This window comes from Salarias fasciatus, chromosome 12 (assembly GCF_902148845.1).
Source record: "Salarias fasciatus chromosome 12, fSalaFa1.1, whole genome shotgun sequence".
Taxonomy (NCBI): Eukaryota; Metazoa; Chordata; class Actinopteri; order Blenniiformes; family Blenniidae; genus Salarias; species Salarias fasciatus.
Window position 1 is genome coordinate 28,202,983 of NC_043756.1, and position 23,501 is coordinate 28,226,483.

The following is a 23,501-nucleotide window of genomic DNA, read 5'->3' on the forward strand; positions in this document are numbered from 1 at the left end:
CTGTCAGTATAACAGTGACTCCGAAGAAGAGCAGATCTTTTTCCTGTCTTTGACTCGTAAACCTTGATTTAAAGCGACACTAAGGAAGTTTTCAACCTTAATAAAACATTTTAATATCTTTTGTGATGATACATCGACTTATAGCTAGTTGAATGACCCCTCTGTCACGGCCTGAGGGCGTCAGTGTTGCTTTCACTTGGACTGAGCAGCTGTGAGGAGGGTGGTAGGAACCCTGCACACTAAAAAAACTCCAAATGTGCGGACTGCTTTACGGCATGCGTCACATCATGATATAACATTGTTTAGCCACCATTAGATTCATTACCTCGTCCTATCCATCCTTCACACAGCCACTGGAAACAAATGAAGGCGAGTTCAGTCCGACAGCATGCCACCGGGAGCAGCGTTTTACCACGCCACGTGCTAGTCCTCATGGGAACTGTAGTATTCCTTCAGGCAAAACACTACTGCTTTTGTCCACTGGCGCCGCCAAAATCAACGAAAAATGAAAGTTCCTTAGTGTTGCTTTAACATTTAAACATATTGAATTTGGATCTGAATTTGATTGATCATTGAGAAACTTGTTGGGCTTTTCTGGTTCTAAACAGGAAAAAAACAGTTTCTGGATTATAATCCGCTGTAAGCTGCTGCAAACCAACTTTCCCCGCCAACTTCAGGTCCGCGTGCTAATGCTGGTTAGCCGGTTAGCTTCGAGTTGACATGGACAAACTAAAGGCGGAGTTCTGGATGGTTTGAGGCTCTCCGGCGGAGTGTGTCGCTGCTGTGAGCAGGTTCAGGGTGTTCCCAGGCCGTGTGTGGACCTGTGAGCCGGGCAGGCCCGCTGGAGGCGCCTGTGAGCCAGGAAGCTCGGTCCTCCAGCCCGCGGTCAAACTCACACGATGTCCTCAAATACTTTAACCCACTGAGAGGCAAGTTTCTTGGTCAAAATCCTCCTCAACATCTTGAATTCATCACTTTCTGCATCTTTAATGTAATTCAGGGTTTTCCAGAATAAGGGCCGCGGACCAAACCTGGCCTAAACAATGCTCCGACCCGGCCCGTCAGAGAACACTAAACCCATTAGGGTTTCTTTGTTTTGGCCGTGACAGGTGAGACATCTCTACATCTGCGACTTCCACAAGAACTTCATCCAGAGCGTCCGCAACAAGAGGAAGAGGAAGACGAGTGACGGCGGAGGAGAGTCCCCGGACCATGACGTGGAGGTTCCCGAGGTAATCAGGTCTTCCTCCTCATGAGACCGAAGTGGAAAAAGCATGTGAGAGAGAGAGTGAGTTCTCCTCCGCCGGTCCTCTCTCAGCTGCTGGACCGTCCTCAGGAACAAGTTTAGTTTGGTGACTGTCCTCAGATTCCTGATACAGTGAGCCCAGCGCTCGTGTCTTTTTCATCCTTTCCGTTTACAGCTGCTCAGCGTGTTGAGGCCATCTTGAGGCCACTCGGTGGGATGTTGCACATGGCCATCATCACGCTGTTGGGATTCCAAGCCACAAAGTCGCAGCTTTTCTTTTTCTGGACATTCATCTGCTCATCCACCTGCTCAGACACCGGTCCACGGAACACGGCTGCCATGGACATGTAGCGGCCGCAGCAGGGTTCGCACCTCTCCCGTCCCCCTGGTGTTCTGTTAATTGTTTGGGTCAAACTGTTGGCCCACTTGGGGGCCTCTCCTGCCTAGGGGGCCCCAAGCATTTGCCTGCCTTGCCTAATGGCAAGCTCCACCTCTGAATTCAGCAATTCAGAAGTTAAAAAATCAGATTCTTCATGGTGTACAATGTATGATTTGGTAACACAGTCATCCATAGTGATCAAGTCTGTGCATCTTCAGTGCATATTCTGCTATTGATTAAGACCGCTATCTTGAAAATGGCAACCATCTTGAATTTCAGGTGGCCAGCTTATTTTTTTTCCAAAAAGTAACCGTTATAGAGTATTTGTGCCAAGTTTGGCGCTTGCATCAAAATTTGAACGATTCACCTGAAAAAGTAATTTGTCTGCTGCACTATAAGTCACGATTCTTTACATTCAGATAGTAGCCTAGTGAGAGCAGGGTGTTTTGCAAGTTCCCGCAATTTTCATTGCTTACATATCTGGGATACTGTTGCATTTTTTTTTTATGAAAACGTGCAGCATAATCAAGAATTTTTGCCCGCAACTAGCACAAAACTCCGCATTTTTCTAGAAGGACTGTCTTTAGACGGCACAGACGCTCACTTGTGTTGACTTTAACCAAACAACCGTTACAAATTATATGAAAAATCACAGGGTCTCCATACCTTCAAGCCAATTTGGTTTCCGCACCAACCAACCTGCAGAGGAATTATTTCACGCATGTTGTTAATTTTTAGACGACTCTGGGAGAGCTGATCGGTTCATCAAACGGAGACTGGATTTGGACGTTAATAACTGCATTCACAGCAGGACGTCAGCGGAGCCTCTGAATACCGAGGAGCTGATCAACGCTTTGAAAACGGCCGCACGGATTAATACTGAAATAACGATACTACAAAATCCCGCATGTCTGATCTATGATAGAGTCAGTACTTCAGATTCATTGAAGGAGGGATCACAAGTTTGAGTAAAAGTGAAAACTATTAGCAAAAAGAGCACGACGGTTTAAACCAGTGGGGACTACTTTTCCTTCCGCCTGTGTGAGCCACCAGTCACACTGCACTTTAGTAGTACCTGGAGTATTCATAAGTATTTGCACTCTCAACTTTTCCTCATTCATTTTCAATGGTAGTGTCTTAGAATAGAATAAACCGGGAGTTGGATCCGGTCCTCTCCTGTCTCGGCTGGCTTGTGGGGCTCCACCGCAGACATCATTTAGGCTGGTTGAGATTTTTGTTGAGGGAATTGGTTAAAGGATGTATATTTTGTTATTGTTGATATGATTGTATGGTTATACTGCATTGTTCTAGCTATTATTATCACAATTCTTATAATTTATATTGTTATATTTAAATGTTATAATCACTATAAGGATTATTATTGATATTATCTTTTAATCATCACAGTATTGCGGTTTCCATATTAATTATTATATTTTATTTTGAGTCATACTGAGTCTCGGATGAAACATTTGTCTCATTAAACCATCTGCATATTTACAAAACTACTATAAAGTACTTGAACTATAAAATACACGTTCATTGTTGATGGTTTGTTCTGGCCATGGCGTCCAGCATCAGTGTCTCTCATCCACATTTAGTTTGATCTTCTTCCAGTCTTCTCAGCATCTTCTTTTGGTCAGGTTTAGCATCCACTGAAGTCAGCCACCTTTGGGAAAATAAAAAATGCAATTTTTACAATTATAACCCCCAAAAATCTAAAACAGAGTAAATAGAATATCTTGAAGCTCAAAATGTATCAGAATGAATAATGTGATGATTTCATGTCAGCTTTGAGACAGATCATTTTCATGGTTTGTTACAAAACATGATCAGCAGGACTAAGCAATTTGTGTATTTAATGTATTTCAGCCTAAGTAGGGTCTCGAGTTAGTTATTTCTCCAGTGAGCAGCTGTAAGCAGCAGGAACATGTGAAGAGCGCTGTATTTTATGTGGAGAACCTGGAGGCAGAGTGAAGGAATTCAGTCTGCTCCATCCGGGTTTATTTCACTATTTAACAACCAGCTCTCTCCATGTTATTCTCACACTTTGCCAATGAAAAGTGATTCTAGTTCTACCCATAATCCCTTCCGCATCCACCATGGTTACCAGCTCCGGATGTTGATACTTCTTTGCATGAGAAAGTTAAAAGTTTTAAGGGAGACAGTGGCCAATTAGCAATGAGATTTATAAATAATTATTATGGTTATTTGCAGATTTTTACTGATGGCTCAAAAGATCCAGAGTCAGGGACTGTTGTTTCGGCATGTCTCACACCAGAGTTTGATATTAAGTTTTCTGCAAGAGTGTCTGACTTTGCATCTGTATATACATCTGAGCTGGTGGCAATTATTATGGCGTTACAATGGGTGGAACAGGTTAAACCACTCAGAGCAATAGTCTGCACAGATTCGATGTCAGCATTAAAAAACTTGGGGGACAGGAATGTGATCTTCAGAGTGAAGGAAATTTTAGACAAGCCATCAGCTCATGCAGTTGTTAAGTATTTATTTGAATATCTTAGGAGGACGAGATTAATGAATAGAATCTTTTTTTTTCCCCTGTAGCTTGCATGCTGCAAATTTTATTGTGAACCATAACTGTGAGCGTCCATACGCTCATATATCAGGAGGGTGGCGCTAATGCGCTTTTTTAGTCCGCGTCTGCCGAACAACTACTAACGAAGAAGAAGAGCAGCGCAGCCTTTTCCGTGAGCACGCGGTACGTCCGGCCTTTCCAACGGAGCTCAGAGACGGAACATGGTGAGCCGCCACGCTCCGCTCTTTAATCTGCTTTTACTGTAGTTTAAAGCCAACAGAACCGCTTTAATTCACACGAAACGAGCTTATAAGGTCACAATACACCGATACGTGCAGGTATCTGAGGGCAGGCTGCCGCTGGGACGGAGCAGTATGTTGAGATACGGAATGCTAAGACTAGCTAGGCTGCGACGCGCTATAAGCTAACGCTAATGTGGAGGCTAGCTGAAGAAGGTACTCAATCATGTTTGAGAAAAGTGATCGAGCTCCGTTTTTTAGTAAAATCGAGTAGCGAGTAGGTGGAAACACTGAGATTTTAAGTATCATTATGATGCATTGCCGTGTTAATTTGATTTAGTAGCGCTAGCTTTGGCCGACGTGTATAGTAGCAGCAGTCCAGACTGAGTGAACGGGGCGTAATTTTTCTAATATTATTGTATTTCATACCATCAGGCCAAGATAAAGGCAAGAGATCTTCGGGGCAAGAAGAAGGAAGAGCTGCTCAAGCAGCTCGACGACCTGAAAAATGAACTGTCTCAGCTCCGAGTGGCCAAGGTGACCGGAGGAGCTGCTTCCAAGCTCTCCAAAATGTGAGTAAAGCAAGAAATGTGTCTGGAAGAGAGGATTCTGCTGCTGGAGATGAGTCTGGAGAAGACGGGAAGTAATGCATCTATACAGCTCTGATGAGGATACTTAGCATCTCCAAGTACTCTTATCCTGGTTTGAAAGCAAGTGGATTGTTCATCATGTTGCCAACTAAATGGCTGATCAGGTCCAGAAATAGAGATTCAGAACGCCCAGATTTTTTTTAGTAGTTACCTTTCAGTGATGTTACATTGTGTTTCAAGCCTGTAGATGTAGTTGGAAGTCTGATCGAGATCACTCTGCAATATGAAGGAAAGTGAACATTGCTGTACCCTCAAGTCAGTGCTGCTGTACATACAAAACAACGTGGAATCCAAATTTTCTCTCACTTTTAAAGTGCTGCCCCACTAAATAGGAAGTTAATTATCAATCAGACTGGAAGAAATTGAATGTTAAATATTAACATGCAGAAAGTTCAATGGTAAATATGTTAGCTGTCACCTCAATCTGTGGAATAAGTTTCTTTACATCACATCTGTAAACTAAAATGTTACATTGAGTTGTCAATAAAACTTGCCCATATTTAGATCCCAGGTTTTGAGAATATTAAATGAAAATACTTTAATGTACTTGAAGTTACTGGGTTTGTAGACTTTGTTACACCTGCTAATTGCGCTGAACATGTTTTAATTCTTGTCCCTCAGCTGAAACATTGTCTTAAAGCAAAAGCAGACATTTGACTGCAGTTTGTGTTTTGAACTTCGTTTCTACTTTGAAGTTCTTATCAGGATGCTCATGAAAATACTGTGAATTTGAGCATCTACCTTATTTTCCTTTTTTTTTTTTGTTTCTGACGCGATTCTTACATTTCTCTTTCTCCTCCTCAGCCGTGTTGTCCGTAAATCCATCGCCCGCGTCCTGACGGTCATCAACCAGACACAGAAAGAGAACCTGAGGAAGTTCTACAAGGTAAGATCAGCCTCTGTTCAGTAGTTCGAACCCCTCCCCTCCCCATCCCGTGCACGCGCTTGAACGCCACACGTCTGTGATTCTCTGGTCTGTGATGATGTTGTTGAGCTGATGTTTTGCTGATGCATTTACAACTGCTTACCAAAAGACTGAGACTTGAGATGACCTGAAGGTTCCCCGTCACGGAGCTCATCCTGTGGTGTTTGGGATGCCGTGTGGGGATCATGAAGAGACAACCTTTTGCTCATTACAGCCTTAAAGAAGCATTTCTGTATAAAATGTTGTATGAGAAGTATGTGGTGTGTCAGTTGAAACCTGCCACTCACCAGCAGTCATGTTGAAAACACACTCGCAGCATGCAGCGCTCACTGCCGTGTCCCAGAGGAAGTCTGACAAATTAATGCATCAGGTTAGACGTTCCACCCGAGTGACGTTGATTCTGCCTCCTCCAGGGGAAGAAGTACAAGCCTCTGGACCTGAGACCCAAGAAGACCCGAGCTCTGCGGCGCCGACTCAACAAGCACGAGGAGAGTCTGCGCACCAAGAAGCAGCAGAAGAAGGACCTGCTGTACTCCATGCGCAAATTCGCTGTCAAAGCTTAGAGGCTTTTTCTATTGGCTAAATAAAATCTGTGTAAAAAGACCATCTTCAGGCTCATGGTGTGATTTTAGCATCAAGCTGTCTCCCCTGCTGCCCTCTGTGCTCTGGGACTTCCTGTCTGTGATTCTCTGGTCTGTGATGATGTTGTTGAGCTGATGTTCTTGCTGATGCATTTACAACTGCTTACCAAAAGACTGAGACTTGAGATGACCTGAAGGTTCCCCGTCAGACACCCCGGTTCACTTTAATCCATAATATTTTACAGCAGTGGGAGACAGGAAGCTACAGAGGAAATGAAGACATGAATGTGTAGAGAAAGTCTGAAGCAGCTGAATATTTGTTGTAGATTCTAGTCTTTGCTGCTTTTTAATTGGTAAGTCAATACATTGGGATGTGCCAAAATCTCCAGTTGGATTTAACTCATGAGCTTTTTATGTTTTACCGTTTTGAACCAAAAGGTTTAATTTCAATTGACTTCATATAGAGATTGTAGTCACTTCCTGTCATAATTGTTTTTTGGTAAAATGACATTTTGATCAGGTGTACTCTGCCGTGACAAAGAAAAGCTTAAATTAAATTTTTTTACTGGTCTTGCCCACTGCAGATGAAACTGGGCCATATGATCCCTCAACTAAAGTCACCAAGCACATCAGAACCTACAGTCCAGCAAGTTGGAATCTGTTTCACATGGCGTGTAGTTTAAGGTTGTTGACTGAGACTTTTGAATTGGAGAGCAACTTCAGCAAAAGATGAAGGTGAAGTCTAAACCCCAAATCAGGTTTTGACTTCTTTAATCTTAATATATTAACAAGAGTTTGAAGTTCTGAGCTTTCTGTAATTCACCTCACAGTCAGTGCATGAGTATAATGCATATTTACCCGTGCCCACCACCACATATGCATTCATGCCCGGCGGCGTCCTCGGAGGCAATGATCCATGTCTGAAGCACCCACACATTGCACCAAACCCCCATCTCTCTCACACACACCCGCCAACAGTAATGTCTTGTCACAACCCCCCTCAATGCTTCACCCAACCCCAGACCTGCCTGACCTCCCTAACATGATCTTTAGCACCGAAGTATGATGTTACAAACCTCAGCTAAAATCCAGCGTGAATGCTGAGCAGATCTCATTAGTCTCCAAAAGATTTGAATATGAAATTTCTTTTTTGTCATTTGGACACTCCAATTCACCCTCATCCACACCAGACAGGACCAGAACCCACCAGTCGACCTGCGATGTCTTCACACAGTGAGGAAACTGAAATATGCAGGGGAAGAACATGCAAACACCACAGAAAGACCCAGAAAGTTCTGAATTAAACTGTTATTTTCTTAATGCAGGATGAGGGTGCTAACCTCCACAACCACCAAAACCTGGGTTTAAAATGGGTGTCAAACATAAGGCCCCTGGGCCAAAACAGGCCTGCAACAGGCTTCAGTCAGGACAAGCCTTCAATCAGCAGTGTTTGGCTAGTTACTTTTACAAACTGGTTGTAGTTATTAGTTACTTCTTCAAAAACGTAATTGAGTTACAATATTTTAAAAGTAACTAAAGTCAGCAAAGTAACTATTGTGTTACTTTGAAAAAGCATGTTTAAACATGTCGGACAAATTGGATCCCCTATTGATGGGACTTTAAGATGTATGCTCAATTTTTTATTATATAACCGAATATATGATGAAATAAATGAACACGAGAGAATAAATCACAAACAGGCAACACTACATTAATGTAAACTATTCAATTGTTGCTGTGATAATATGAGACGAGACACCAATCAAACTTGATTTGTAGCCGTAGATAGCATCTCTACATTTATTCAAGAATAATAAAACACAGTAGATGTATGTCAAGAGATAACTGTACTCCCATTTAAAAGCTGCTTTTGAATAATCAGGGCTCTATGACTGTCATGTCACGTGACGCGCTTTGCCTCAATGAGGTTCCTTCTTTCTATTCACAAGCTTCATGCTCCTCTGGCTCAACTGAACCACAGAGGAGGAGAAACCAATTGAAAACTGTGAATTATAGTCATATTGTCAGTGACAGCAACAGTGTAATGCAGGCAAAAGTAATTATTCAGATTACTTGTTACTTAAAATAGTAACGCTGTTTATTTTAACACTGGTTTTGAAGATTAAGCTCAATTTGACCAAGATATGCAAATGAGCAGCTATGCAAATTAAATGACGTCATTTCGAACTTTCTTGACTGAAGATTTGGCAACAATGTATCCGTTTTGAAGGAACATTATTTTGTTTTTACAGACCACAAAGTGCATCATATTTAATAAAATTAAGCATTTCATGTAATTATTGTTTCACACTTTCAATATTTATAACTTAACTCTGTATTTAAGTCAGTTCAAACCTTCACACATTGCGAGTCGTTAAGATTCCTTTTATCTTTTGATCAATGATGTATTAAATGACCAATAACTGTTATGTAGAAACAAGCGAGTGCCGACATGTCTTCAGTCACAGGAACATGTGATGTTACACTGCCCCCTACAGGTGGAGTGTGTCACTAAACGTAGAGGGATAAAACGAGTTGGTTCAAGATTTTATCAGCCAATCAAATCACGTGACAGCAGCTCAGATCAAACTACAACCTTGCAGCAGTTCTGTGGAATTTCAAATGAAGACAGCAGGAGCTCCAGCAGCCTCTGGTTCAGTCAGGACCAATAAGACTGGACTGGAGATGGAAGCTTGAATCCACCTGCTGCGGCGATGAGGAGGTTTTCTTATTCTCAGTCTGGAGTGAGAAGGTTTAAACTCCTCAGTCTACTTGGAGCGGTCGTCCACCCCCCCCCACCCCTCCACCACCCTGCAGCTGGGAACACCACAGTCAGCCTGGGGAATGCCTGGCATTACATCACCTTTATTCTAATTACATTCTGTGTCTTCACGCGGCTGTCAGCTGCCTGGTTCCTCCTCAGAGTTCCTCCGCCACCATGAGGCTGCAGCTCGCCGCCGCCGTCCTCCTCCCTCTGCTGCTCTGCTCTCCAGCTCGCTCCTCTCACCAGTCCGGCTGCCTCAAGGTCAACGACTGCAAGTGCATCATGAAGGACGGGAGCGGCGTGATCAACCTGAAGGCCATGGGGGACGAGGACGGCTTCCTGGGCCGCCGCAGGCCCGTGGCAGCCGGGGTCGGCGTGGAGGTCCTGCTGACCTTCAGCCCCTGCCTGCGCTTCACCGAGCCCGAGGACCTGCCCGGCGGCGAGTGCACCGACGTGGCCGCATGCCTGCTGGTCAGGTACAGGCCTCAACCCAGCCACTTCCCTCAAAGTTCATGTTTTCTACGGGAGAATTTTACACAGAGTTTTTATTGTCACAGGAGAGGTCAAGGGTCACATGTCAGCAGTGGGATTGGAACCTGTGAACCACCAGTCACAGCCTCACTTCTCCATCTTAGAGAGCAGGAGAGTCAAACATAAGGCCTGTGGGCCAAAACCGATTCTCTGAGCCACAACTACAAAAGGAACTTTAACAGTTTAAATTTAAAGGTTATTTTTCGGCTCTATTATCACTGAAGATGACACTGGGCTCTGAACTGAAGTGTGTTTGACTCTCCGGCTCTGAACCACCACTGGCCTATTGTGGACATTAACTACTGTTAATGTGCTGCAGAATGTTCCTCTGATCACATTTTTTTATTTTGAAAAATTGCTACATTTAATTTAAATTCCACAAAAACCAGTAATTGGTTGTTAATGTGTCAGAGCAAGTTCAACAAAAATGTAAAACAAAGAGATTTGGTGATGAATTTCTGCCTCAAAAGTGGAATTAAAGGGCTGATTAAAACTCAGTTGCAGTGTGGAGAGTGGCCACCAGAGGGCGCCACAAATCCACACTGTCAAAAAACTGGACTTTTAGCTGGCTGCATTCAGGATGAGTTTTGATAAATAATCTCTCTCTGGTGTGTTTGTTTGATGCAGAGACTCACAGAGTGCAAACTGAGCGGCAGTGTGTTTATTGTGTCTTTTTCTTTGTGATCAGACGTCGAGGACTCGACTCTCAGAGTCGATACATCAACTATGGTCGACACGAAGGGAATCAGTTCCACTACAACCAGACCCTCAGCACCCTGTCTGTGTCCTACTTTGGTGAGACGCAGTACAACAGCCAGAAACAACACCAAAACAGCAGAAACACAAATACCTCCTCTTCCTCCAGCCCCTCCTCCTCCTCCTGACCCAGCCCTCCTCCATCGGCCCCTCACCGTCGTTCATTTCCACTGCGACCCCGACCTCTCGTCCTCGGTGGTGAAGCAGCAGACTCTGAGCTCGGAGGAGCCGCTGCAGGTGTGGGTGGAGAGCCGCTGCGCCTGCCCCAACGCCTGCTCCATGATGGGCGACCTGGGCCTGGGCTCCATCTTCCTCATCATCCTCTCCCTCAGTGCCGCGGCCTACTTCATCCTGGGTAATGTGTGCAGCGGGCGGCAGTTCTGGCAATATCTGGCAACATCAGCCGCAAAAATCTGCAGATTTACTGAGGCAAATAGAGAAGTAGTAAATTCATTTCCACCTTTACTTTTATATTCAAATAAACCGAAATGTGTGTCTTTAAGTTACTGGCAGGACTCAGATTGCACAGAAGAGAAAAAAAAAAAACCTCAAGTAGAACTTGCAAACTGCACAGACAGAATCAAACCATATTCACTTTGCTGTGAAGCAACAGAGCAAAACACTTCACCCTTCACACTTACACGTTTGCAGAACTTAAACGAGGACTCTTTAATGTTGAGTCCACTCCAATTTAATGAGAAATAGACACAAATAAAAATAAAAATAGTTTTCTCAACATTTATTCAAGTTTAATCAAGGAGAAAAAATTTAAATGTTGAATATTGTTCACCTTTAGAGAAGAAATGGAGGTGATTTCTCATATCTTTAAACCATGGGGTGTCAAACTCATGGCCTGGGGACCAGAAGTTGGACCTCACTGGGTTGTGTTGGGGTTCTGGAACAAGTCTGAATATCAGACCTGATACTGATGCTGGTATCAGTCAGTACATCCCTAATGTGACGGTTCCAGGGAGCCGGTACCAGGTGGCTATAGAGGCACGTGAGGGTTGTAGAGTCATGTCTTGCCTGCCTTGATGCCCCCCCCCCCCCCCCCCTGTCTTGCCCCCCTCCCTGTGCTGCAGGCTCCTGCGCCCTGAGGCCGTCCCGCTCCAGTGGCGGTGTGCAGATCTCCCCCGAGCACAGCGTGTGGTGCATGATCTGCTACCACTGCAGCGAGCAGAGGCCACAGAGAAGACCACCATACACAGACATGAGCCAGGGGGGGGCATGAGGAGGAGGAAGAGGAGGGGGGTCACTTTGGGCCTGTCAGAAAGCTCACCTTCACTCTGATGAAACAGTCAGGACTGTGCTGAGGTCTGTAGGTTCTGTTTAAATTCAAGCTCCTGTTCAGTAAAGTGTGTGTCGTGTTGCTTTTGGCCACTTGGGGGCAGCAGAAACAAGTTATAAGGCGTTTAAGAGCGCTTGAAAGAGAAATGATTTGAGCACTTCAAAAAAAAAATCCTTCAGACTTTATTCAGCTGACTTTGTTCACAGGTTTTAAAAGTCAATTCAAAGTGTTTTAAATATCAAATTGTGATTTGTTGATGTAGATGTGCAGTTACTGCCCCAGTAGTCAATTAAATAAACACAAAATGAGAAGAAATGTGGGTTGTGCTTCATTATTTCAAATGTTGCTGCGTCTGTAAGGAACATGCATTTGTAGGATGAGCAGCACAGCTGGAGATATGCTGATGAAATGAAAGACCTGACAAATCAAACATCAGTCTCTGCTGAAACGTTTGATGAGACATTTCTAATGACTTCAGACATGCAGGAACATCAAGTCGTTCTTGTCTTTCAACCAAAGAGGAAATATGAAGTGGTGACAGTTTTTTACCATTCTGAATTAGAATCACAGCTTTTCAAGAGATATGAAGAAGAGAAAAAAAGCATACTCCAGTGAGAACCACTCAGGAAATGATGCCTACATTGAATATAAATACAACAGAGGCTTCATAAGTATATTAAATTAAAGCAGCTGATCAGACTTGAAGCTGGACCCAGACTCTTTAAACGAGATTTTGTTTTACCTCATTTTGTTATTAAAGAACTGAAATAGAAAGGTAGAAATAAAACAACACGGTGTGGTTTTCTAATCATTTGTTTTCATTGAGGGCTGCACCGATACTGGACTGGATGTCGGGCCTGATGCTGCCTGGAGTACTCGTACCCGGATGGTTCTGAGATCCTTCATTACTGGTTATAACAGATGTAAGACTGTAAATCATGTTCTGCCAAAATATGAAGAAGAGACCAAAGCAAGCTGGTTCATCAGCAGACACACTGGGACCTCCTGAGCTAGAACACCTTTAAACTGCTCGGTAGAGGATTTGCAACTCGATGCTAAAGCATGTGGAGGCTCCGCCCCGCGCTGTGCGTCCTGCAGCTAAAGCTTAGCGCTCATCCTCTTCTTTCGAATAAAGCGACATCGCTGAATCTCTTCTCTCATTATGAGCCATGTTTGTCACTCCGATTCTCTTAATGACTCTGCTCTCCGCAGTGTGTTCTCCTGCTCGGCTCGGCAGCTGCTCCTCATCTCCGCCGTGGTTTCAGACAAATGCACCTGCTCCTGTCCGAGTCGTCGGTGTTGCTCCAGCATGTCAACGGTCCGCAGGGGTCTCATTCCCACACGGCACGTAAACACTTATTCTCCTGTGAGAATTCTTATTCTTATTCTCCTGCGGGGCCCCTCACACACCGTCACACCTCACACACACTCTACAGCGTATCATTAGGAGACGTTGGTTTGAAGGCTGCTTGTGTGTGTGTGTGTGTGTTCTCAGCCTGTGGACAGCTGCAGGCCTCCTCAGCAGAAGTCTGTTTCTTCCTGGGTGCATCTGTGCTTCTCTGCACCGCGTCGGCTCAGTCCGGAGGCCCGAGTCATCGTTTGCGTTCAGCTGCATTCCCGAGCCGCAGCGTCGTCCGGCGAAGTCCTGCTGCAGTGACGACACACACTCACGTCACCGAACACATCCCAGCCTTTACACTTCACCATAGTCTCTGACAGTCATGTTAACACAGACTGAAAACATCTCTGTGGACGACGCTGACGTCAGGATAAGCATTAAAAAAGCATTTATTACAAATACTGTCCTCAAAATGTGTCATTTGGTAATTACTGCCATGCAAAGTTCATCAAAAAGGAAAACAGGGGTGAGTGGAATCGATTTAGAGCGGGTGTTGTGCAGTCATGAATAATTGGATGCTTCCGACGGTGCTGATTATCTTTGTTCTGAGTTTTTTAAAAGTATGTTGGAGTTGCTGCAGAGGTGGAAAAGAGAAAATACAAGTACCTGAGATCAGTTTGGTCATTTTTAACATTTACTTGGCACAAATGAAGACATTAAATGATGAAAACAAGGGGGTTGTAACCATTTCATTCCATGGGGTCTTTAGTGGTGAATTCCAGCTCCTCCTCTGTGTCTTCATCCGTGTCTACAGTGATGTTTTACAGAACATCCTTCACTTTTTGTTCCACTGATGGAACCGATCCCACTGAGAGCCGCCGGGCTTGCCTCTTCCCTGCCCCACATTTCTTCTAATTGCTTGGGAAAACATTTGTGCGCCCCCACCCTCCAGCTGACTTCACTTCTGAGACCTTCCTGTCTTTTGGCTCCGGCCTGCGGTTTTCTGGAAGGCGGATCGGGTGAAACCCACAGCTCTCCGTACCTCGTCTCCTCGGCCTCGGCGTCACGCTCCTCGCAGTCGCAGAGCGCCGAAGGCAGATACAGATGCAGCTCGGAGACGGCGGTGGCGGCGCCGGGCCGTCGGTGGCGGGCCGGCCCCTCGCCGTCGTGGGGGGTTGTGGGAGTTTCTGAAGGAGGGAAAGGAGTCAGTGCAGCGTGGAGTTCGGTCACATCCAGTCTGCAGATGTCTGCTGCAGTCTGCCAACAATCCAAACCCCGGACCCGGACCCGGACCCGGGACCCGGGGGAGGGACGAGAGATGGAACAGAACTACATCTGAAGAACTGTGTCTGCTTATCTCTCCAGGAAGTCCGCGGGGCCGCCACCACAAACTGCAGCAGAACGGAGCAGAACACGCCCACCGATCCGGGGACCGGGCGCCAAACGGGGACACTTTCATGTCAATTGGCAGTGAAATGAGATTATTTACTGGAGTCACCGCAAACACACAGAGCCCAGCTGTCCCTGCACGGAGCCACCGGAGGACCGTCTCCAGGCGCCCCGTCTGGACGCCATCAGGCCCATCTGCCGGCAGATGGAAGCTGTTGTGTTTGTGTGGATTTGTGTTGATCAAAAAGGCCTTTCAAGTGGGCAGCAGTGTGAATAACCAGCAGCTCTGGTACTCATGGTGAAAAGTAAGAGTACGTATCAGTACCAGACACTCAGAAAGCCCAGAGATGAGGATCTGGATTCGGTTTAACCGGTTAGAAAAGTCGACTTTTATGAGAATGAAGCATGAATGTCTGTGAAAAATCTTCTTCAAGTTCCTTTAGATTGTTTCAGTTCAGGAATGTCAGGCAGTGGGAACATTTATGATTGTAATTATTCAGTTTAACCCTCGGCTTTATGGTGGTGCAGTGGTTAGCACGCTCACCGCACAGCCAGGGGATTCCAGTTCAGTTCCAGGCTGGAGGGCTTCTGTCTGCAGTGAGATCGATGTCTGAAGCGATTCTCTGATAGCGTGTTTCTACAAACTCACCCTGACAGCATGGCTCTCAGGCTAATGCTAGCTATCTTTCATGTTAGCATCACCGTCTCTGGGTTTTCTCTGCTACTCTGAAGAAATCTGTCGAAAAAAATCAGTGTTTTCTTTCAAGCCTGTTGCAGGCTGCATTTAGGCCACGGGCCTTATGTTTAACACCCATGGTCTGTGACAAATCAGATGACATTAGCTAATTACCATGAGTTCCATCTTGCCCAGGGACCCCAGAGTCTGCCCAAACAGCCGAGCGGCGGCCTGTCCAGGATGTACCCTGCTTTTTATCCAGCATTAACCGGAAACGTCCAGTCATGTGATCAAATACTGAACGGTCACTGTTGACCTTTAACAATACAAATCAATAACGTCTTTTAAAGATCTTCTGCAAGTTAGTTCAGATTCAGTTCTCTCTGGTTTGACTTCAAATCATGCTTGATGCAAGAGAAGAAAAAAGAAACAGTGGGCAATGGAAGCATTTGTTCATATAATGATTCACTTTAACCTTTAACCTTTAGCCTCGGGGCGATGCAGTGGTGAGCGCTCGGCTGATAGAAGACAATGGCGTCGAGGCCACACGGATGACGGTGTGAACATGTGACTCACTCACCTGCTGGCTGGATGAGGGCAGACCTCCAGTGGTGTGCCGGGGTCTCAGACCTGGACCGGGCTCCGCCCCTCAGCCGCCCCCCCAGATCGCTCAGCAGCAGCAGCTTCTCCTCCGCTCCCCCTCGGCCCGGCGGCGTCCCCCCATGTGTCCCCCTGGTCCCCCTCCCACTGCTGGGCCTCTGCTGGAGGCGGCAGCAGAACCCCTGCACTGCGAGCCAAACACAGCAGGTCAGGTAAAGCATGAAGGAGGGGAACTAATGTCATTATGAGGTTTGAACCTCTGGATTATAGAGCATCTTCCTCCTTCTCAGAGTGTCTTCTGATGGCCGTCTCTCTGAGCTGTGATTGGTCAGGTGTTGGACTGTTTGTCTCCATGGTAACCTGGCCTGCTGTGGCTGAGGGACTCCATAGCTCCCCTCACAAACGGGACTGATTTGACCCTGTGTGTGTGTGTGTGTGTGTGTGTGTGTGTGTGTGTGTGTGTGTGTGTGTGTTCACCTCGCAGGCCCCGGTGCTCCTCGGAGCCCCGTGTGACCCTGCAGGTTGCTGGTCTGACCGGGATCCGTCCCAGCCCGGCCCCCTCCTGAACGCCGCCGCCGCCGCCGCGCTCGCTCTGGTCTGGTACACACTCGTCCCGGCGCTTCCGCCTGTCGTTCATCACACGTCCGGCATGTTTGGCTGCAAACACACGTGGCGTCCAGTCACTCGGTGCCGCCGCACGGCTCCCACATGCACGCCGCCTTTGTTAACATCAGGATGAAGGGTGAAACATTAAGCTCGCCTTCATCAGCCTCTCAGATGGACTGCAAAGCCTCACATGCTGACATTTTATAAATGGGTGTTCCCGACGCTGCTGCTGGCCTTCGGTATATGGAACCAATGTATTACATAAAGGAAAAGACTTCAAAGTATCTGCTGAGAATCTGCTCCTGATTTATGGTTATGCAGCTGAAACATTCCTGAAAAAAAGTCTCCATCTCTAGAGTGAAAGCAGGATTTGCATTGGATTGAATATGTTGACATGATGTGTCGACCACATGGCCGACTGCTGCTTTTCTCTCTGCGCACAGGAAGTCTTAAAAACCTTTAGATGTTATAAAGACAGAGATGGATTAAAGAAGGGACGCCTTGTGTTTGGAACTTGTTGATTTCCTGTTTTTCTTCCGGCCCATCCTCATAAACAACAATCAATCCATCACTGATAACTGCTTTTTCTCATTTTGGCGGCGGAGCTCATTCCATCTGACCCTGGGTGAAGTGAGGAAACTCGCTGCAGCCGACGCCACGTTTCACCACGTCAGTGCAGGCTCGAGAGTCTGTTTACACCACAACGGTGCTCACAGCCACTGAAAATGGAAATCTTTTGAAAACAGCTCCCAGGGTGGAACTTTGTGGAAGCACTTTTCTAAATCTCTGTGACTGCCCCTTGAGCTCTGCGGCTGCAGTCTGTGGTTCTTCTGCACAGTGACCAGCGGATCCGGGAGGGTTTGACTCCGAGCTCTGCTGCACGCTGCACGCTTCATGGCGATGCGCAGCCTTGGGACATCACTTGCATTTGGAGTGTGAATCAGGCTTTAAGGGGTTTCAAAAGAACCCGGACTCATCCTTTAAAAAGTGCATCCCTTTTTATAAACATCTGCAGTTTTTACTTTTCATCAGGTTGAATCAGTCTTTTGACCGTTACCAAAGTATATTTTTTTCAAAATACTATGTAAATTCTTTAAGAAAATCTGGTTTTAATAAGTAAAACAAGTGAAGTGCATGGTCTGCCATTAAAAACAATATTACGTTCCCCAATTTGGTGAGAAAGAGAAAAAAAAACCGATAAAAAAATAAATAAACACAAGTGGCATTAAAAGATTAATTCAACACAGATAATTTGTGCTTCATAAACTTTTAACTAATTGTATTTTTGCCCAGCTTAGCCGTCCACCACAGCTGCATTGTAAAGGCAGTTTACAGATTGGATGCAGGCTCGGTCATTCAGAGCCTTTCAGAGGTTAAAGAGGATTTTTTTTTATAGAGTGGCCGAAGTAGCTGCACAAAACCAAGAAATGCCACAGAATTCAGCCACAACCGCTTGGATTGGCTATAAGAACTTCTCGGTTTTAATATAAAGACTGGCACAATATGTAATCCACTATGTGTGTGAGTGTGTGTGTTTTCCTGTGTGTGTGTGAACCATGTGTGCATCAAGTGTGTCTTTTAAATCTCCACATGTTAATTCTCAAACATTCCCACCTAAACAATAGCAGTTGTTTGGAGCAGAAGACATCCAGTGTGTGTGTGTGTGTGTGTGTGTGTGTGTGTGTGTGTGTGCTTGTAAATATCCTTTATTACGCCGTCTGCAAGCAAAGACTTTCGCCGCCAAGTGGACCGATTTCCAAACCACACGGCATCATTGCTGGTCATGACTGATCACATTAAAAACATGTAATAACCCTGTAATTCCAGCCCGGCGCTTTGCGTTGAGCTCAGTTCTCAAACACAACAAAGGTTGTCCTGAATCCTGGTATTTACCTGCGTGCACGTACTTAAAAACACACCTTATAAAAACTGAATGGAGCTCTGGGAGCTGCAGACAGTGAGAAAACCCTGAATCCAGCACCAGGCTTCCCAGCAGGATGGGTTTCCTCGGTCTGCGGTCACTTTGACAACACAACTGTTTTCCCTGATTCTCTCATCTGCTCAAAGAACATGAGTCTAAAAGGCATAACTGTTCAATAATCAAGTGCAGTTTGGCTGTGAAGCAAACAAGCCAGGTCTGCAAGGAAAACATGCTGAGAAGAAAAGCTGGTTTGTCTGCTTGGACACCATCAGGAACAAGATGCTCATCAGATTTATTTCTAGCAGTTTAGGGTATGAGGTTATTTTCATTACAGAGCTTTTTAAAGACACTAAAAGCAGAAAAAAGAGTTTTTCATGATAGTAAAGGGAAAAGATTTGATAAGAAGAGACAAGATCTGATAAAACTTGTAAAAAAGAAACTGTTTGATGCCATCTTTTATGGCTGTGTGGATCTAATGCTGACTTCCCAAAATGTAACAGTATAATAAACCTTTAAGGTGTTGGTTAAGTTTTATTCATTACGTTTTTTTTCAGCAAGCGGCGCTTATTGTTCAGGGTTCATCCTCCACCTCCTCACTGCTTTGCTAGTTTGAGACTTTGGAACAAACTTTGAAGAAGTTAAAGGGACTTAAGGCAAGATTTGTGAAAAACTACACATGCATTTCCAGTTTATTCAATGCTAATGGGCCGTGAAGCATTAAAAACCTAAAATAACAGGCCAATCCGCGTATCTGTCTGTTGCCTTATACAGGCTGTGTGCCACAGAATTTGTTGCTGTTCGGGGTCCGAATTTCCCGTGCAATCGTGGGGATGTGACGTAAACTGACGCTGTATGCGCATTCCCGACAGCTCTGGAACAGGGAGAACATGGCTGCTGTGGACACGGACTAAAACACTGCAGGCAGGGTTTCCGTCAGACCTTTTCAGTCCGGGCGCCCCGCCCGCACTAAATTGTGCAGCGTCCGGACAACGGAGAGGAGAAAAAAAAAAAACTCTCCGACGGTTGAACACCGGCAGCTGTGTTAGCTGCGTTAGCACCCCCGCCCACCCCCGAGCCGACGGCTCATTAGCAGCATTCCCCACGGCATCACACGGCCCCCCACCCATAAAAACAAACAAACAAAAAAACACACGCTCCCCCCCAACCAAACTTTTTTCCTGCAGGAAACCCTGCTGCAGGGATACAAATGGATTCTTCAGCAGCCATCAAACGACCTGCATCCACTCAAAGCCCACAAAAAAGTGCCACCACGAAGAAAAAAAGGACTTTATCGTTATCTCGTGAGTCAAAAAAAAAAAAAAAAAAAATGACCAAAGCCGGTGCGCGCTCCCGTGCCGCCTTGGCTGGTGGCTGCAGTTCCCCACAGCGCCTATCGCGGCAGCACTGAGGTACATTTTGTAAAGTTGCCTTAAGTCCCTTTAAAGAGAGGAAGGCCCAATCCCATTTCTCTTTCTAGCCCTCCCCCTTAGCCCTACCCCTTTGAAACGGAGTGCTAAGGGGTAGGGCCGAAAGTAAACCCCTCCGAATTGGAACACCCCTTCAACAATCGCGTATGTCATCAGTAGTCGCCGCTGCCGATGACGTAGGCAGATGCGACAATTGTTTATCAAAGAAGAATGTTATTCTTACATTTTAAAACTTTACTCATTGAGAAAATACTTACATTTATGAATGTCTTTCGTTGCGGACACCGCCATCTTGCCGATCTTGCAAGGCTTTCTGGGAAAGTTTTGTCCGTCTCCACCGCGAGTGGCGGGCGGCGTTAGTTCACTTCCGCATTGCCGGGAGCGCTCGTTTCCACACCCGCGCATTCCAGACTCAACACATAGACGATTATTTTCAATAAATTGGTTTCTTCAACACTGCTCGCCTGGAATGCGTGGGTGTGGGAACGAACGCTCCCGCCAATGGGGAAGTGAACTAACGCCGCCCGCCACTCGCTGTGTAGGTGGACAAGACAAGTGCTCCCGCCGCCGCCCCTCGTCACCGGCTGCCACTGCATCATAACCCTCTGTTTGGAGTGTGCCTTGGGAGAATCTCCGTTTGGAGGGGTGTATGGCCCTACCCCTTCCCCCTACCCCTCCGTCATAATGACAATCGGGACTCTCCTACCCCTCCACCTGAACGCGCAAAACAGAGGGGTAGGGCCAAGGGGGAGGGCTAAGGGGTGAAATGGGATTGGGCCAAAGAATCACAACACAAGAATCACAACACATAAGCTCGGAGCTTCCTTTTTTTCTCATACATTTTAAAAGCATCTTAATTCCTCAGTCTGCCAGAAAAAGTGAAACTGGGATAAAAATTTTGAAGGAAAAAAGGTACTAACTGAGGCTTTCATTCATATGGTTTCGTATCTCTCTACATCTTCACTGTTCAAGCTGTTTGGATTTACAGGAGAGTTGAAGTGAAGTGTCTGATTCTCCAGTTTAGACTCCTCACATGTATGGATCTATAGTTTATTATAGTTAATTTGCAGCTGTCTTGTTTGCATTGATCTCATTGACCGGGTGTTTAATGAACCGTCTGAACTCCTTGTCCACTGCTCCGTCTCTCGCTCCCCTCCTGGTGTCTGACTTCAGTCCTTCTGCGGTCTTTTCCAGATCTCTTGTCTCGCCACTCAACCTCTGAGTCCTTCCTTCAACACTCCTTCCTCTTCCTCCGTCTGTTTCTATCTCCTTCTGTTTTCCCTTGAAATCATGACTTCCTGATGGCACACAGGGAAAAGTCCAGATTTACTCCAGAAATAAAAATGCTGGCAGCAGGTCGGCCAAAGTGGATTTCTTATTTATTTCAAAAATCACGTTCAGAGTTTCAGGATTTGTGTTCTGGTGAAATATATCCTGCTTCCATCCTCCATCTATTCCTGTTTTATTATCATGAATTCCTTGCAGATATTTGAAATAAAAGAAAGAAGTCTTCGGGAAAGCCCGAATCTTTCTTTTCCAAAATAAACCAAAAATTGGCTTCAGTTGTTCGTTACGATAAAACAAACCCCTGAAGCTCAGCTGGTTGTTTCTGATTAAATACTTTCTCTAAAAGTCAAACAGATACAGCAAGAAGGAAAACTGTAAATATTTTAAATTTAAATGTTCCCCATTGAATCACGTTCAGTTAAAATATATTCAAGTTTTATCCTCTCATCTATTTTTATTTATTTTAAAATCATGTTATCTTCACAGAAATGAAAAAAACAAATTAATTAAGAAAGAAGAAAGAAGGTACCCTGGGAAAATCCCTGATCCCCCTTCTCCAGGACCAGCACCAAAAAATGTGTTTATGTCTTGATGTTGACAGGAAGTTGGCCCCATTGGTGTCTCAGTTATTATGAACCCAAGAAGGTCGCAAGGTCAATCTCTTATGAAATGACACAAATACTTTTTCAGTCGTTCATAAAAAATAAAAAAATAAAAAGCAGGATAGAGTTCAATAACTGACTGAATGGTTGGGCAGATTGAGAGCTGATTGGGGGCGAGCTGTGTGAGAAGACCTGGCAGATGTTCCGCTCTGGCCCGGGACAGTCCGTTCACACACTTTTTTACAAGCACTTTTTAACGGCCTGACACATTTTTTAAAGCAAAACAGAAGACACACACCTCTGGAACCGATTCAGCCCGGTTGGGTTCAGGACGGCTTATCGACAGCATTAAACACGAAGCATATGTGTGTGTGTGTGTGTGTGTATGTGTGTGTGTGTGTGTGGTTGGGGTTACAGTCCGTTCCACTCTCCTGCCCTGATGAAAGCGTCGGCTCTTACCTGCTCTCTCAGCAGTTCTCCCTGAAGGAGGGCTGGACGGAGCCCCGCTCCGTCATGGTCCTCTGAGGACGGATCCACACCCAGACGCCGGTTGGAGCAGCAGCGGGTCCACCGTGAGCTCACTCTCAGGGTTTGTTTGTGGTTGGTAGGGCCGTTGAGGAGGAGGACAAGGGGGAGGAGGTGTCATAGTTTCTCCTTTGTCATAGTTACCGGCCTCGGTGTGTGTGTGTGACACAATAACATCATGGTTGATATTTTAACGAGGCCTGCCTCGCTCTGCGGTTACCGTGTTGAAAATTCCTCAGGACAATGGAGAGAAAGCAGCTGATGGCGCTGGCTGGCGGCGTTCGCGCCCGGCGTGTGTTTTCTGCCTTCCTCCTGAGCTCGTCTGGTGGGAACGGCTCTGCTGGAACACGGCGGCAGCGAGCTGCGAGGTGCCAAGTGAGCTGTGGTACAAGTTGTTAAAGAGTGAATATGAAATCCAAACCAAGTGCTGTAAACAAATCCTTAACTGCAAGGATTTATGGGTAATGAGAAAGATGCAATCGCTCGCCAGAGCCAAGCATAACAACACCATTTCTGCAGTGATGTAGTTTTTTTCCACTTTTCTTAGAGAAACATAGAAAAGTGTTCTCTTTTCTACATTCTCCTGGTTTTGGTGGAGGTGCCACTGAGCCAAACCTGATAGAAATGCGTGATGTGAGCTCCACAGTGTGGCTGCAGGAACTCGGCTGACCGCCTGTTTTTGGCTCAAAGCTGAAGATTTCTGCAGGTAACTTTCTGCCCAGCTGGCTGTCACTTCCTGAGAACGTATTTTATATTCCATCCCTATAATACTTTAGCGTTATGATTAATCAGGAGAAAAGAGCTATAAAAAGTGTGACAGTTTGAGCCAAGACATACTGAAGTTTAGCCCTTAATAAGATTCAAACTGCAGAACTTTGGACCATACTTGACTTTTTGTGTTAAATATGCTTGTTTTCCTAAATTTTTTTGGTGGATTTTCTCCCATAAATGTGTCGTCTGAAGCAGAGGAATCTTTATATCACTCTCTCTCTCTCCGCTGTATGATTCAGTGTTGGAGCAGACCTCTCTCGCTCTCTCTACCTGCCGCCGACACATGGCATCAGGTGATACACACTGGCTTTAATCAGAGACCTTCTGTCTGTAGGGCTGGGGTTAGAGGTTAGGTACGAAGCCATATAAAAGAAAAGCGCGGACAACAGAAACCTCTTCATAAGCAATAAGACACCATAAGGGCACTCATAACACACAAGGTTATGGTTAGGGCTTAAGG

General features: G+C 45.5%; 1 protein-coding gene across 1 annotated transcript; it reads left to right on the plus strand.

The window, feature by feature from the left end:
- Window positions 1-4,294: 4,294 nt before the first annotated feature.
- rpl35 (ribosomal protein L35) lies at window positions 4,295-6,584 on the plus strand. The gene is made up of 4 exons (XM_030104725.1): window positions 4,295-4,388; window positions 4,839-4,975; window positions 5,858-5,939; window positions 6,392-6,584. The coding sequence occupies exons 1-4, from the start codon at window positions 4,386-4,388 to the stop codon at window positions 6,539-6,541; spliced, it is 372 nt and encodes a 123-aa protein (XP_029960585.1). The 5' UTR covers window positions 4,295-4,385; the 3' UTR covers window positions 6,542-6,584.
- The last annotated feature ends 16,917 nt before the right edge of the window (window positions 6,585-23,501 follow it).

Coding starts and splice junctions, on each gene's coding strand:
- rpl35 (XM_030104725.1), top strand. Junction 4,976..5,857: donor GCTTCCAAGCTCTCCAAAAT/GTGAGTAAAGCA, acceptor TCTCCTCCTCAG/CCGTGTTGTCCGTAAATCCA. Junction 5,940..6,391: donor ACCTGAGGAAGTTCTACAAG/GTAAGATCAGCC, acceptor TGCCTCCTCCAG/GGGAAGAAGTACAAGCCTCT.